Source organism: Channa argus, chromosome 3, assembly GCF_033026475.1.
Source record: "Channa argus isolate prfri chromosome 3, Channa argus male v1.0, whole genome shotgun sequence".
NCBI classification, from domain to species: Eukaryota; Metazoa; Chordata; class Actinopteri; order Anabantiformes; family Channidae; genus Channa; species Channa argus.
This window is the reverse complement of record NC_090199.1, coordinates 1,922,897-1,940,320: the sequence shown is the minus strand read 5'-3', so window position 1 is coordinate 1,940,320 and position 17,424 is coordinate 1,922,897. Positions and strand designations below refer to the sequence as shown.

The 17,424-nt window shown below is 39.5% G+C and overlaps 1 protein-coding gene across 5 annotated transcripts in view; it reads right to left on the bottom strand.

Moving 5' to 3' along the window:
- The window catches only part of ttbk1a (tau tubulin kinase 1a), a 41,887-nt gene that overhangs the window by 22,645 nt on the left and 1,818 nt on the right, over positions 1 to 17,424 (bottom strand). Inside the window, exons 2-8 of one of the 5 annotated variants that reach the window (XM_067499462.1) lie at positions 15,948 to 16,605; positions 9,492 to 9,650; positions 8,494 to 8,641; positions 7,054 to 7,145; positions 6,212 to 6,352; positions 5,492 to 5,596; positions 216 to 281 (exon numbers count right to left, since the gene is read on the bottom strand). In XM_067499462.1, coding sequence (XP_067355563.1) covers positions 216 to 281; positions 5,492 to 5,596; positions 6,212 to 6,352; positions 7,054 to 7,145; positions 8,494 to 8,641; positions 9,492 to 9,599 — 660 coding nt within the window. In that variant the 5' untranslated portion in view covers positions 9,600 to 9,650; positions 15,948 to 16,605. Of the gene's footprint in view, positions 1 to 215; positions 282 to 5,491; positions 5,597 to 6,211; positions 6,353 to 7,053; positions 7,146 to 8,493; positions 8,642 to 9,491; positions 9,651 to 13,974; positions 15,924 to 15,947; positions 16,606 to 17,424 lie in introns of those variants that run through there. The other 4 variants (XM_067499461.1, XM_067499459.1, XM_067499460.1 and 1 more) reach the window with 4 other exon arrangements.

The following is a 17,424-nucleotide window of genomic DNA, read 5'->3' as shown; positions in this document are numbered from 1 at the left end:
CAGAAACAAACGGTCACATTGGTCCAAATTTAGTTCAACTTTTGAGCAAATATGCAGAAAATCTGGTAAACTGGGAACTTGTTTTCCATGTAAAGTACAACCATTAACAAAGACTGACGGTAACTGCCTGAAACCCTTTGTAGCATTTTTACATCATTTTGTTCGTGTAAATCAGTGATCGTTCCAGCGGGTTAGAGACTACAAATGGCACTGACCTTGTTTTTATGAGCGTTGACTGAAGCGTAGCGGACCGTCCCTCTGAAACCCGCCACAGTCCTCGGCTGAACGCGACACCACAGCAAAGTTAGTTACATCATCCAACCCATTAGCTTTCGAAATCACATAGTCCAACAAAAAAAATGTTTACATCCAAAGTGGACAAATGGAGTGTGAGTATTGAATAGTTTTAATGTGATGACAAAATGTTTAGTTTTCATGTTTTCTGGCTGCTTTTGCTATTACAAGCACTGATCCTGTGGAAATTGGTGCTGACAAGCATATCAGGTGGTTTCCACTCCATTTTAAGTTTGCAGCTTTAATACCAGCTTTAATCTGCGGCTTTGTGCAACATGCAAACACAGGAACACAGTGCAGACCAGAGATATTTGCACAATTACATATTTTTGTTCTTTAGACTCCGTGTTTCAGCAAATTCAACTTAAAAAAATGCTTCTACATGAAAGCCCCATTGTGATGATCGCTTTTGTCTATTTTATGTTGCCTTCAGTGTCTCTGTCTTCCTTTAAAGACTGTTGGTTACATTGTCTTATATGAGACTGCTATGTAAAACCTCAGCTCCATAACTATCTGGACAGTGATAGTGAGCTCTGATTACAGAGCTTAGTGATCTTTATTCACACACACTAAAGGTGAAAGCATTTACACGTTTGCTGCTGTTTGTCCGTATAAAATCAATTTTCCCAGATGAAGGTCTGAGGACAGAAACATCGTTTAAAAAAATGAGTTTAAATGATGGAGAGTCTGCAGGATTCATCATCATTATATTTCCGCTCATATTTCAGCTCGCTGCAGAGGCCAGTGTTGTTCTGTCTGCCACACTGATACGGAACGGAAACCACACTGAACTGTGTTGCTGGTCGTGCACCATGAACATAAAGACCCTTAAGTCCACTCTTACAACTTAATTACTGTGTGATCAAAAGAAACATGAACATCCAGGTATCTGACTTCAGAAGCACAACATGAACATATTGGTGTAAAAGCTAAAAAAAGTGAGTAAATTATAACCAAACGCATCCAAATAATCAAACAATGACACAAACAGAGGCACCAGCAGAGGGTCACTCCTTATCTGCACAGCCCCCTTCCCTCACCAGAGAGGGGCAGAAGGTACATGGTGGTCAAATAACAGATAACAATGTGTGCATGGTGACTCATTCAGTTAGCTTGATGCCGGCGGCTAAACATGCAAACAAAAATGTGAATTTTTTAAAAGAAACACCAAACTGTTAGTTAATGCTCTCAGCTGTTTCAAGCACTTATTGTGAAATTCTCACAGAAGCATCTGTATTTTAGACAATATGAAGAACCATTCAAATACATTACTGAACAGAAGAAATTTCTTGAAAATGGTTCCTAGACGAAGATATTTTTCTGACAATCAAAGAACAATTATTGGTGAATTGTTTAAACACCCTATGGTTTTTTTTTTTTTAAGAACAGAACTGGAACTACACAGTCCATTTGATCTGAGAGGTCAGGCTCCTGTCTACAGCTGGTACGGTTATGGTCACCAGGCTGGTGGACTGAGGAGTGGAATCAACTGGGATTATGGCATCTGACTCTTTACCATCCAGCAAATTAGCATTAACAGATGAGTCACTAACATATATGAAAACAGACTGGAGCTAAATAATGTTTATGCTAGAATATGTTTAAAATGATGTATTTTTAGCAGCATATGAACGATACGTTTGATACGTTTTAAAGCTAAACTAACCATGAATATAAAATGATTAATAATTGAACATTTATAATGGATATTAAAATTATTTCAGAAAATCAATTGATTAAAAAACAAGTCATCGGATATTCGCAGTGTGCTGCTAATGCATGTTGCTCTCAGCAGAAAATGGATGTGAATCACCCTCTCAGAACTATTCAAAGCTTCGTGAGTCATTTGTTGTTTCTGACGTCTCTTCTTATACTGAAACGTGCTCCCAGCTCCACAGTAAATGAAAAGCAGCTAAAATGTCGTTTGTAGAACCAAACAGGGCTCCTCTGTGGTTCCACTCTGAAGAAGCACTTTGGGTTCTAGTTAGTGTTTTCCAAAAGGGGGAAATAAATAATTTGTATGAAACTGAATTAATTTGTAGATTAAATATGATACAAAATTAAGTGCGGCAAACCTAAATTCCCAATAATTATTCCTCCAACATTTGAAGCTTAAGCCTTTCTGACAGCTGGAACATGTTTGGCTTCGTGGTGACAGCTTCATAGTGTCGCCTGAAAAAGTCTGTCTGACAGCCAAGAACTACAGCTGTCACCGGTGACGAGCTCTGAGATGGTCAGAAAAACGGCGTCACCGAAACTATTTTGCTCGTTACGACAGTCTGACAGGAGAGAGAGCGATTCTACGAGTGCTACAAGATAAACTCATGTGTGGTTTAATTCACCATGAGGAGTCTACTGCTTGGATTAAAAATACACAAAACTGTAAAAGCACTTCCTGTCCTCAAAATAGCAGCCGTCTTACAATTAGCGTTTTCCTGTATTTGATATATTCAGCACAATGATCTCTGATGGAACTAACATGTGTTTTATTTTCCCAGGTATCACTTCAGCAGTCGGCCGGTGCTGCGGCTGTGACCCCCTCTGTCGCTATAGATACCACTCACATCCCTGGGTAACCATGGAGATGATGGAGAAACGGGAGGCATGCACGTCAAAATCATAAGTCCAAAGGAACTGTAAGAAAAACAAAAACAACACTGCAACGTAAAAAGGGAAAAAAAAACACATCAACAGATAAAAACCAACAGAAACATAAAGCACTGATAAAAGAAGTGATGACTGGTGATCAATACAGACTCAACATCATGCAAACTGTCACTCAGGCAACTGATATGAAAGAATAAGACTGGAAATGAATTGAAAAATATATTGATACAATACAGAGTGATGGAAATATTTATTCTACTAAGGAACAAAGTCTAATAATATTTAGACGAATTCCTCTGTAAAAAAGTCAAACAATTCAGAAAATAATTATTCTACATGAAATTCCTTCCTGTTCGGTTAATATTACAATAATGTCTGAGCTGGTGTTTGTCCACATGGCTAAACCTCATCTCTGATATGTTCTGAATGTGTCACATGGGGCAAATGGCAGCAGAGCAGAGCAGACTGTTCAAATCAACACATCCAGGTGATTTATCTCTCACACAAGCAGAGCCCCCTCCCCCCCCCCACCTCCCCCCCAAACACACACACAGCACATCACCGTATGTTAATGTTTGAATGTCATATCTGAAAAACATCTGAGTCACTTTTACATAAGCAACAAGGTTGGACCGGAAACATTCCTGTTTTAGATTAAATAAGAAAACTGATGGATAATATTGAACCGACCTCACTGTTAGAAAATACAAATATAAAAACATAACGACCGGATGTTTTCTGTAACTGAGGAGCAGTTTAGTACAATGTGAAGAAACTGAAATATAATATGTTTAATGATAACAAAGTGTTTGCTCAGTAGAAGAAATGTTTATTCTGCCATAGAACAAATAATCATAAATATGATAAAAAATAATCATAAAAGTAAACGAATTAGAAGAGAATAAAATCTGTCCTTTGCACTAATAATCCGCCTGTGTGTAACTGCAAGGAATCTTATTAAAACACCTTAAAGTGAAAAACATTTTTATTTTAAATTAATTCACTTTTAAGCAACTATGATGCTGTTTGATTCTCTGCTATAACAAAAGATCTGTCAGCCATCTTCTCCATAATCCATCATTTAGTTTTTATTTCTAGGGAAAATGTCGGCATTTAGAAATAAAACTGTGTGTGTGAGAGAGAGATGATGAAGGGATGAGAGGAAAGAAAGCAGAGAGGTGGGATAAAGAGTGGGGGAGGTTAAAATGTGTGAAAAGAGACTATCCTCTCAGATCTGTGGACGGAAGCTGACTCAGCTGTAGAGAGAGAGGAATAAAGGATGACGGGTGGAAAGACACAGAGAGAGAGAGAGAGACGCTGCCGACCAGAGGTCTCTCGCCCACTGACGCATGCAAGTGCATCAAATATTCATCTCACTGCTGCAAGAGGAGAAACGCAACACTGCAGGAGGAGGAGAGGAAGAGTGAAAGAAGAGGACAGAGAGGGGGAGGAAGAACATGGAGGAGGAGGAGAAACACAGTAAGGAGGTAGAAAGGAGAGGACAGGAGGAGAAAGTGTGGGAGGAAGCAAGTACAGGAGAGAGAGAGGAAACAAGGGTGGAGGTGAGTGAAGGACAGATGGAAATGAGAGGAGGAAGAAGAGGAAGGAGGAGAGTAAAAATTGGGGGGTGGAGGAAGAGGAGAGGAATGCTGGGAAGAAACATGAATGAGAGCAGAGGAAAGACTGGGATGAGAGGAGGAGAGACAGGGGGAGGAAACGATGAGGAGGAGGAGGAGGAGGTTGGCAGTAAGTGGAAGCAGCTCACGCACTCCCTGATCTAAAAATAGCCGAGCATTCAGTCTGATAGAGAGAACCAGAAAATGAATGATAAGACTGAAAAGAGAGAGACTGACGACCAATCACGGCATCTGCTGCTACTTCGAGCTTTTCACAATAAAAGCTTTTAAATGCAGAAAATGTCGCGTCCGGATTTTCCTAAACTGCTGCTCTGCGATCTCTCAGGTTTGTGTAAAAATGAAGCGTATTGATTTGATATTGATCGCTGTGAATCACTCTACATCAGGCCTCTGACAGACAGGAGCAATTACAGGCTCCCAGTCAGAGATCAATTGAACTATTGTGCTGCAATGCAGCAAACACACCCTGTCTGCCTGTGGGAGTTTCTGGCTTTTTATTATTCAGTTTGCTTTTACGCACCTTACTAATAAACAGGATCATGACACAAACTGTAGAGGTTACAGTGTCTGACAGAGGATTCCTGCCAAAAAACACATGAGGTGGCTGAAGCTGGGAATAATAAAATAATACAAAGTAAATCGGATTTTATTTTAAAGTCAAAGTTGGCGTTAGAAAAGGCTCCACCCTGTTTGGATCTGTTTGGATTTAAATCTTTAGAAAAAAATGTAAAGTAAGAATTTGCCTCCTAATTATGTTATGTCCTGGTTGTCCCTAAAAAATTATATACACATATATGTAAAGTATGAGAATTTGAATCATAACTTTCATTTTCTATGTTGCCAGAAAAATCTGACTGATAAAATAGTTTTATTAAGACTGAAGATTAACTGCTGTTTTCTGCCTTCGGTTCAGACTGGAAACGTACGAACGGTGTGAGAGATGCTGCTCTTACCGGTCGAACCTCCCCGGTGGTGTTGGTGTACTGTCGCGCCAGACCAAAGTCCAGCATGTAGCACTTCCTGTAGGTGGAGGGAAGCCGGCCCATCGCAAAGTTCGACTGTAGGAGCAGAGTAAATCAGCTCACGGACATGAAAACCGTTAAAAACCGATTATTAAATCTAAGTCTAAGCTGAAGGTGGTTTGTGCACTAAACCTGCTGCAACACTATTCCTCAACTTTTTACAATTAATGAATTAGTTAATTGCATATTTTACACCAGAAGGAGGATTTTATTTAGATAAACTTAACAATTACCCAGAATCAGGATGGTTTTTACTAAGTATTCTGTGCTCATTGTGTTATTAGAGACCACACAGAAAAGTACACAATATTTTGCCAATGAAACATTTTCAACAGAGAAATGAATAATCATTTTAAAATGATCAAATTAAACAATGTAATTGTTTAACACTAACAACTGAATCTGAGTTGGTACAGTATTTGTTTAACCTACAGTCCACTAGATTTTGTAAAATATAAAAAAAATGGTTTTTGCTTCATTTGAGTTTAGTTGGTTCTTCCATTAATAGATAGATTTTAATCAAATTCTTCAATTCAAAGTCCTTCCACACATCGCTTTTCATTACAGAACATATCAACCTACAAAAAAAACACACACACTAGGACCTTAAAGGAAAGAAAACCCATCTGAGAGGAATCGTTTTCATTGTACCGGTTTGATGTCGCGGTGCAGGAAGCCCACTGAGTGAATAGCTTCAATGGACTCCAGGATCTGCTTCCCGAGCCGCAGGGTGGTGCTCATGGTGAAGGTTCCTCTGGGCTGACTCCTCCGCAGGTCTGCCAGGTTACGACCCTACAACACACAGAGAGACTATTGACCAATCTTATCTTTTGGAAATAAAGTACATGACATCATGTGGGTTGTACAATTATCTGAAATACTGTTTAAATAAAGATGTCTTTTGACATGTAAATCCCCAAAACCATAGTTACCACATGTTTAATCAGCTGAGGCAAATCCACAAATCCACAAGTCTATATACAAGGAATAGGTTTCGATTTAATACATCCCCATTAAATGCTCCATTAAAACCTTTTCATTCTGAGTGGGACCAACCGCAGTTTGTGGTGTGTCACTCATTTCCTACAAACCTGAATGGAAGTACTCTGTGTTTGTTTTCAGTCAAAACAACTACACAATTCCATGCGTTTCCAACCTGCCCTTTATAAAATCATAATGCAATTTGTAGTCTTTTTGGTCTCTGCCAGGTCCCAAAGCTTATAAATCAGTTGTCAGATTCTAGAACTAGAGGTGAAATGTGAATCACATTTTCTCCAGAGGTCATATTTCTTGTAACATGAATGATGAATTTGAGATTTACTGCCGTTTTTCTGTGATAAAGGAGAATCTACTGCTGTACAGGTCAGAAAAATGTTATCAAATCAGCATTTTTACCCTACATTTACAAAAGGTGCAAAGTCAAAACTGTCTCTTTGCCAAGTCTGTATGTCATCTCCCATGAAAGTCTTGTAGTCATCCGCTCAGTGACTCACCTGAAGCTGCATGACCACGTAGTTGAATTTGTCATTCCTCCCACAGCCAATGAATTTACAGACATGGTTTTTACCTGGAAGAGAAATGGAAACTAGCAGAGGTTCAGTCACACGATAACTCAATGTGATACTTCAAAATGTGATGGCCACCATTTCCCCTTCAACAGAAACCCTATTTTTGTACTAATAATGTGCAAGCGACTAGAAAGCGCTACTAAAGACGACTGTTCCGGGTCAGAGTATAAAAATCAGACGATATGCAGATGATACAGTTTTGTACTGTGTTGTTCATTCATAGCAATTGGCCATTAAAATTTGAAAGCAATAAAAAACAATTTTATTTCAGTTGACTAATTTGCATAAATAATGTGAATGTAGTATCAGTTTTCAGCTGTGTGCTGCCATCCAGCTTTATTTAACCTCCCCTCTCAACATATAAACTGCACAAGAGAGACATGATTGATGCAGTTACATACTTTAATCAACTGGGACAACTAATTGCACAGTTGGAGACCGAGCCAACAAGCTTTTAATACGAGTTAACATGTTCCTTAGCTTTTTCACACTACATAAAACGTTTCGAAATCCTTAGAAATTCCACTGTTCTGAAGACACTTTTAGGGTCCACGAAGACTCTTCTTAGCATATGGAGGAAAAAATGTTTTCTCTGTTGTTTGAATAAAATGGCAAGTTCTCATCTACGTTGCCAGGTTTTGATTTAGAAACAAAAAGGTTTCAGTAAACTGAATATTTTATCATGCAGATGCTTGGAAGAGCCCTTGGAGATGCTGAACAATTCAGAACAATGTTAAATGTTCAATTCTAAACAACCTTTTGCAATATAATTCAGATGAACCAGTGTTTACCTGATTGATTTTAAATGCAAAACCCAAACAAAGTGGAAACTTTTTTTTAGAATTTTTTTCTAAAGTTTAAAAAAACAAATATAAAATAAAGTATTCAGGCCCTTATTCAAAGCAAAGTATACAATAAGCATGTACTCAGGAATTTGTGCTGACAAATGCTGCTGATACATGGAAAGCACGTAGTACTGCACTGCCTCTAATTCAGTGAAGATATGTGGATGGACTTCACATTGCTCAGCATTTTTCTAAATACAAGCTTAAATTTTCTTCATGGATATGCACAGATGCAAACTATAGCAGAAAAGGGTTTATACTGTTATTCAGTTGCACTGTGAGCTACAACATGAGCCCCATATTTTTTAGTGTGGTGTTAAAAAGAAATTGTTACTAACTGCTCTAATTTGTACAATGTTTGCTATTGAATGTACCAACAGACATAAATTAATGACTTTGGTACTAAAAATAACTGAGTTATGAAAGCTCCTTTTCACAAAACCATTCAAAATGTTATTATTTAATATGAATCTAAAAATATGTGCATCGGGTTCCGATTTGATTCGGGTTTTGAGCTCACCCTGCAGCTTCTTCAGCACCGCCACCTCCATCTTCAGCACCTGCTTAGGCTGCTGGGCAGACTCCACCTTCAGCGCCACATTCTCGCGTGTCAGCAGGTCCAAGGCCTCGTAGATCTCCCCGAATCCACCCCCACCGATTTTCTTCAGCTGGGACACAGTTGCTCTGTTAATCTCAGTGGTACAGCGGTAAACTTGAGTTTCAAGACTGTCGCCAAAATAAAAGTCCAACGTAAACATAAGAAATAAATAAGGGTTGATGAGTTTGACGGTTTGAGCCTGAGGCTCCAAGACACATTGAAGTGTTTAACCATTTTTTCTGATAAAAGGATTTAAATCATCATTCCTACCCTTCATAAGCCCTCCCTTTACTGCTTTGTTCCTCATAATAATTGTATTTAATTATTTTCCAAACCTTGTTGCCCATCTCTTCTTTTTTGTTCCCTTGTTCATCTTTGTCCCTTTTTAAAACCCCTTGTCTTTGTTGGTTTAGGATTGACAACTGAATCCTGTTGACATGTCTTTGAGCAAAAAAAATAAATAAAAAAATTGCATCTTTGCAGCTCAGTGAAGACAGTAAATTGATCAGTGAAGTGCAAACAGCCTGCAGGCTCCATGCTGTGCTCTGATTGGCTGGTGCAGGAGCTGCATTATGTAACTTCATATATCAGAATCCAAAAGAGGCTCAGATGGACACAGAATAACCCTTAACGTACTGTAGCTACTGGTCACCTATAATTTAAATGATCTTTTTTTTTTTTAATTTGAAACCTTACATTTATTTATTTTTCATTGTATTTAAAGATAGAGCAGGCTTCATAGATAGATGATCTACCAATGTCATTGGGCAAAAAAAAAAAACAAAAAAGAAAAATATAATATTATTAATTAAATCCCCCCCAAAATTGAAGATAGTCCAAATAATAAATGCTAAAAATAACTCGACATTTTGAAAAAAATAAGACACGTTGCAGTGGGGGACAGGGGCGTCCTGACTCACCACTTTCCATCGGTCTTTGACCATGCAGTTCGCCGGCAGGATGTCGGCCTGCTCGGACGTCCCGTTCATGTTGGCGTTGTCCTGGAGGCCGGGGACTAGGCACTGCATCTGCCAGCTAGACAGAACACGAGCAGCTCCCAGCTTAAAAGAGCCATTTATCTGGGGAGGGGGGGCAAGAAAGGAAGAAGAGAAGCAAGGCACAACAGTCAGTAAATCAAAACCATCATGTTTGTAGTAGGAGGCTCCCAGTCTAACCACAGCCCTGTGCTGGGACAGTCACAGCAGTCCAGTATAACAACAGGCAATAGAGATGGCTGGCTGCAATTAGAAGCCATTCTCCAGCTGGATCAGGCTACAGGCCGGTGGGGAAGGGGGTTAGGGTGGAGGGGGTGTAATGGTATTTGCAGTAACTGGAGCAAATATCACGTCTGCAGAGGAAGCAGCCGGACGCTCTGCGCTCATCCTGCCTGCAGCTGCAGGTTTGATGCTGCGACGGCCCGAAAGCCATCGATACGACCGAATCTTCAGAGGTCAGAACAGGCTGGTTTTCAATCAACCATGTGAACTAACAACCATCAGCATGGCACGAAAACATGTCCCAACGTGACACCGATGGCCTGATAGGATTTGTTCTTTGTTCAAACTCAAATCACTCCACTGTCTGTATGGTAACTATGAAGCTAGGACCAGCAGCCGATTAGCTTGGAGAGCGGCACAGCTAAAGCTAGATGACTGACATCAGCCCAGAAACTATAGTGTCTAAAGCCAAATTCATAATTTTTAGAGTATTTATAAGCTGGACTCTTTCTTGGCCAGGTGCAGTTACTGGTAACGGGAGGAGGGGCCGTCCCTGCCCAGAGTCCATCGCAACTCAACCCTAAAACCAAACTTGTCACTTTTATTCTTACAGATTAAACAAACAGGGAAGGTTTTGGGTTTCTAATATCAGGAGAGGAACCTGCCTGCAGACAACAATCACAGACTACTGACAAGATGGCTGACGTTTGACTATCCATTTGGTCCAAATGTTACTTTTCTTTTTTGGCTTTTTTTCCTAAGAGAATAACCTTGATCGAATCGATCAACCTTACCGCAAACATCATAGTCTTAAGGTCCAGCTTCTGCTGAGATCAACAACTTCCAGCTAATATTGACCACTTCCTGTTGAGATTGGTAGTCTGCCATCTTTGTCTGCATCCAGGTTCCCTTGAGTCTCAGTGCTAAGCTAAGCTAAACAGAGCTGTTGGCAGTAGCTTGACTTTTGCACAGACATGAGAGTGTTGTCGATCTGAAAACGTATCTGTTTCCTAAATGTAGAAAGATTCAAATTACATATCAAATTCAGAGGTAAAATATTTTAAAAATATGAAAAAATCTGAAAGACTGGATAATGAACCTCATTACTTTTTGTTTATCAACATGTAATTGTTATACTAAGTATTAAAACTGTGAAATACTGAGAGCTTCTGTCAAAAGTACTTTAGTGACAAATAAGTTTGGTACTTAGGTACAAGGACTTGCTCTGCCAGACAGGAACCCTAGTGATGTTTTCCACTGAATTTTATCCTGACAAGTTGAGGGAACTACCAAATCAAGTCCAGGTCCCAACAAGCCCCACAAATTAAATGACACAGAGATGAAGAGATGTTTTCTCAGTTTCTTAAAATTTGAGTTGAATGAGTTTGATGGGAGTAATCTCAGAAGTAACAAACCCCACAGACCTTTACATATTTAAAACTTAAAATGGTTTGATGAGGTAAAGATTTGTTCTAAACGTGATCAGTTTATGCACAAAATTTGTTTATCTGAACTGATCAAATTTTGGACATTGCAAAACCTGAGCAAACTTGTAGCGTGAAAGCGGAGTTAAAACTGGCTTAACTGTTGCATTGACGAAGCAATAAAATCCTTGAGGAGCTGATTGGTCACAGCCATGAAGGCGGTTTCTAAAACCAAATACAGATTAGTAGTGGAGGATGTGGTCGTCCTGTTAGGAACCTGAAGCACTGGCATCAGCAGGCCAGTATCTCACTGAGCATCACTCAGCCATCGCCTAAAAGTACATTCATTTGTAACCCGCTGTCTCTTTAACGTTCTCCAGGCAGATGGCCTGAACGGAACTCTGGGTTTTTCCTCTGCTCTGATACAATATACATCTGCCATGAATGGTTATCAGTTTTCAGTGGGTTTGTGGGGGAGATTTTAAGTTCAAAGTGATGCATGTCAGTCCCCAAAGCATGCTGTTCTGCATGCAATGCCACGGGCTGTCATCAGTGCATGCAGAGCTCAGGCGGACTGCAGATATAACGGAGAGGGTCCGCCGTGTTTCCAGGCAGATCGCCTCTGATAGAGGACTGGACAGACGGGGAAGAAGGGGAGGAAGTTTCTCCACACCTGCAGTGATGCATCAAAGAGCAACATGACCGTCAGCTGCACAGCGAGCAGCTTCAGCGGCGGCTGGGAATCAGCCGCCGCTGCTGCTGTTACACTGGAGATGTAGTGAAACCTGTGGCAGGAGCCAACAAGCCGCTGAGCCACCAGTCACTGCAGAGGGCTGCAGACTTCCCTCAGATACACTGCAACAGTCTCATAACTTCAGAGAGAAACTGGCCAATCAGAACTGCTAATATATAATTAAATACTAGTTTAATAGAATGTTAGAAACATTAGTTAAAGCATCCTCATTAGTTCGGTACAATATAGGATACAGTTATTACTTTATTTTCAAAAGGAATATAGAATATATTTATGTTATCTCGTATTATATGGTATAGTGTAACTTCGTAAGTATTTTTATAATTCATATCATAGTTTAACCTATTAGAGATGTTCAATAGCAAAATATAATAAAGATTTATAAATAATTATTGAGTTTATTTATTATAAAATATCCCGTAAGTTCAGGTTCGCCACAGCGGATCATTAGTCCACATGTTGATTTGGCTCAGTTTTTTTGGCACAGTTTTTATGCCGGAATGACAAAAAAAAAATAAAATTAAAATTAAATTAAAAGTATTTTATAGATTGTAAAGTTTATATTGAATCAAGTATTTTGGAAATATATAATCTAATATAATCTTATTTTAAAATGTGAGAAAGATTATTAACAGATTATTTTATTTTATTAAGTGGGATGTTAACTAATGTAATTTTCATAATTTTACAAAACTAAAATAAATTACATTTAAAACAAAACAAAAACACACTATACACTTTTTTTTCTCCCCTGATACATAAATTCAATGTAAGAGAGCAAACTTGTAACAAAACACTAAATGTAACATAATAATATTCACATTCACAAAACAATAATTTTTTTGACATTTTTAAAATAAACCTAAATATAAGCTAAATATATAACCAGTACATTTAAAGTATATGCATAGTATAGAATCTAATTATAGTGTCATCAGGTTAGTATAATGCTTTGTATTACATCACATTCTATAATATCTGTACACTGTAGTGCAGCAAAATACAGGTTAGTGTTTTCTAATCAAAAATGATGGTAAAGTGTGTGAAAATACTGCATTACACAATACGATATGCTGCATTACAGTACTGAATTGTACACAAGTTAATATAATGTGACGTATATTTACGTCAGTATAGGTTATTAAAAACAAATTACTAATCAAGTAGTACATGAAAATATACAGCAAGTTTGTGTAGTTTAGATAAAGTTTGGTATTTTAACATTCTAGATTAACATAATGATTATTAGTTATAATACTGCTTTCAGGTTATTATATTGCATATTATTTGCTTTTTTGTATACGGTCTGTGGCATAGTGTTTGTAAACTGCCGTACAGCGAAATGAACGTTAGTATATAATCATCTAATATAAAAAATGGTCAAATTTTGTATTACATCAGATTTCATAATAAAGTATAGTATTTTTAAATTACGGTGAATATCGACTTGTTATGCTGTTATCAGCTTAGTATAATTATTTAAGTAACTCGTATTTAATATATATTATTTGTACACTACACTAGAGGAAAAATATTGCTGTGTATACTGTACACATACTGTTCAAATATTATTTTGTATAACGGGGTATTTATCATGTCCAATTGTATGATATACAGTAATATGATCCTGCTCATTGTCATAGACAATTCGGTATCATTTCATACCATATCATAGCAATTATTTAGATCCAAATCCTTTCCTGGTTTTATATTGTATCGTAACGAACAGCACGGTATCTGAGCCCGTAGTGAAACTGATGATACATGTCCAGAGAGAAACTCTGCAGCCCGGCAGCTTTGCATTCTGGACAAATTAAAGCATCTCAGCAGCAGATCAGAGAGAAACATCCCGACAGACACTTTCGCTACCTTCAAAGCTCAGTCTTCTTTTCTTCACCTACAAATCGACTTATCTGTTTCTGAGGGTGGGAGGGAGAGGAAGGGGTGCTCTGCCAAAAGCCAGGTCTGCATCATTCCAATTTTGATCTGAAAGTCAGTCAGAGCTCACCATAGTTCTGAGCTCCCGGAAAACCTGACGGTTTACAACAAATCCTGAGCGGGACAAAACCCTTCCTGTTCCCGTGTTAGCCTACAAGCCAAAACAGAGGTCACAGTTAACCAGGAGGACGCCCGACCGCTGCAGTCGTTGGACCTGCACGCGAGGCTGAGGAACAACACCTTAAGATCCTCAGACACCAATAGTCTTCATCTCATCGAAACGGGCCGGGATTGGTTTATTTGGATTTTCCATGTGGTGCCAGATTGACCAAAGCACTTTTACTTCGCTGAGTTGCCTCCAAAAGAAAAGATGTTGGTGTATTTGTACATTTCTGCTCCTCAGAGGAAGAATCCTGCTAATTTTGGGGACCTCGTATGTAGTTTCCGGCCTCACCAACAGGACAGGTGGACCTAAAGGCACTAGTAGCAGCAAGCCGGACTTAAAGTCTGTCTAATCTGAGCTGTTGCCAAATAGAAAATGACAAATATTACAGTGCCTGTAGTTGACCTGCTTATTTCCTCACACTCAGTGAAGTTTTGCTTTGAGAAATCTGTCTAGAAATTCAACAGTACAACTGGAAACTTCAGACACAGTGTGTAGACACTTTTTTTTTCATCTCTTAACTCGTGTTGTGGTCTACACCCACCGACTCAGCACAGTGTGGTTTAAGAATGTAACACCACATGGAAAAGGAGAATAATTACCACAGTCCAGCTTTGTATTTGCTGTTTAAGGACGCGAGCGAGATGCCGACAAAAAGTCAAATGTGACGACAATACTGGCTCCTTCCCTCAGTCAATAAAAAACTGTCACATAATAAAACCAAATAATACGAACATTTAAATTAAAGTCTTAAATACTAGCAGTTTAAAATTTACTTCCTTTTTTTTGTGTTTGATGTTTGTTTTTTCGGACCAATGACAGTTAAGACGGGCTCCAGCCCCCCGCGACCCTGAACACGATAAGCAGTTTAGATAATGGATGGAACAAAATTCACTCCACATGACAAACTGTAACTTCATCATCATTGCTGTCACTCTATTCTGTCACAGTTTCTGATTTCTCCCAAATAAAATAACATTATTGGAAGGTTTAAATAAGCAACTAGAGAACATTTACACCAAAAAGAGATGTTTCCAGTTGTGAATATTTACCTGAACACAACTGTTTATTAGTTGCTGTTATAAATCTTTACTAGATTTTGATGTTAGCACTAAACGTGCTCCATAAAAATCTAATTGCATTTGTTAAAAATAGTGAATGGTGGCAAAAAGCTGTTTGATGGTTTTCATTAATCTGAAGCCATAGTTATCCACCATCGCTTACACTGAGGCTGTGGCTCTTGGTTCCTCCTGGCTACATGTCAAAGTGTCCTTGGACAAGACACTAACCCCCCAAGTTGCCCCTGGTGTGTGTGCTCCTTAATTGTAGGTGGCTTTGGATAACATCAGCATCAGCAACATTAGCATCTGCTAAATGAGTGGATGGTCCACACAGAGCTGGACAATCACAGGTCAGTTCAGTTTGTTATATAACCTGAACCAGGGCCACATACCAACACTTCCCCTTAGTGACATAAAATTTTAGGTCTTCTTTTGCAAAAGATGTGGATCATTTTGGTACTAATAAGCTGAAACGAGCTGAGCTGTATTTTCGTAAATAATAGACGAAGTGAATGAATATTTCAGTGCCACTTCCGCTCTGGTCCAGGTCTAAAGCCTCCTCTACCTCCCTCTTTCTGCATCATTCATAGTGAATCTTTCCTCGCTGCAGTGCACAGTCATGGGTCCCCTGTGCGCATGCGCATCACCACATCCTGCTAATCAATAAATCTGGCCCGGACTGACCCGAGTTATGAATTAACGATCACTACAGGGCCCAGTCGAAGCCGTTCTGGTTTGAGCGATCGTCGGGTCTCATTCGAATCAAACGTCTGACACGGATCAATAAATTTACTTAGCATCACTGCAGGACACACACACCCACTGTCTGATCCTTGTAGTCCGGGCCAAAGCTGGCCCGGATCGGGCCTACCTGGCGCACCGTCCGCTCCTTTTCCGCCTTTTGGCAATCTTCATCTGGGATTTTATTCCGGCACAAAACGTCCTGGTCCAGAAAACCCACCGTTCCTCTTGATGGGGGCACGGGTTTGGGCCTCAGACTCCCGCAGGACTAAACCACCATTTATCTCTCCTCTAACAGTCACCGATATCAGACCAGATCGGGTCGGTCCTCACACCGGCCGTCCGGTGCAGAACATACCCGCTGCAAGTCCGCGAGTCCAGGAACTCGTTAAAGCCGGATTTTATTTCCCCTCAGAGTGCAGGAGCGCTCCCTGGGTCCGGGTCCTCCACTTGTTCTCCGCGTCTGCAGAAGCTGAGGAGGATGCGGGGGATGCAGATCGATGCTCCTGCTGCTGGGCCCGGATCCAGAAGTCAGATCCGGGGATCCAACGAGATCCAAAACCAGATCCAGAACCTCGGTCGAGGTTGACCCGGGCCGGCAGTCAGAGGCAGTCGGTGGGTGTCAGGTTCTCCGACTCCAGCCTGTTTGTCCGCACTGCAGCTCTGCCTCCACCAGCGTCAAACGTCCGTCACACAACCACTACATCCGGCCAATGTTTTCAAAATAAAACTCCTTCTGAACAAAGACAGTGAAAGTTACGTTACATTTAGTCACAGTGGAAATCAAAGTCTACACAGCCCTGATAAAAAGCTGGACTTTAAAGAAAATCAGACTATGATAAATCACTTCAGAATATTTTCCACCTGTATTGTGACCTTTAATCTCTGAATTCAATTAAAAACAAATATTGTTTAGTGGGGAAAAATGAAAAAAAAAAAACAAATAAATAAAATTACTACAACAACAATAATAAAAAAAATAAATAAAAACTGCTGAAGTGTATAATTAGAGACGTAGCTGTGGTCACAATTAACCATCACGTGTACGTTTTGCAAAGACCTACATCAAGTGTGTCAAATGTGGGATACTGTCCAATGGTCTGATGAGACTAAGACTGACATTTTTTGGCCATAATTCCAACTATGTTTGGCCCAGAAACAACACTTGGTTTCACCAAAAGAACAACATGCCCACAGTGAAGCTTGATGGAGGCAGCTGCTTTTTTTCAGCAGGAACTGGGGCTTCAGTCGAGGTGGAGAAAGTTATGGTCATAGCCTTTCTGCTAAAAGGCTGAAGATAAAGCCTGTTCAGCTGACAATGACTCAAAGCATCAAAACAAATGAAAAAATGGCTTCAACTATGAGATCAAAGTTTAGAACGAATATGCTTTTTCAAGGTGAAGTGGCCAAAGATTCCCGTGGCAGGATGGGCCATGATAGACTCTCAGCCCCAAATCAAAAGGTGTTTCAACCAGGTTTTAGATTAAGGCAGTGCCTTTTTAAAAATAATTCACAGATTATGTCATATCACAAATTCTAAAGTAATTTAACTTGG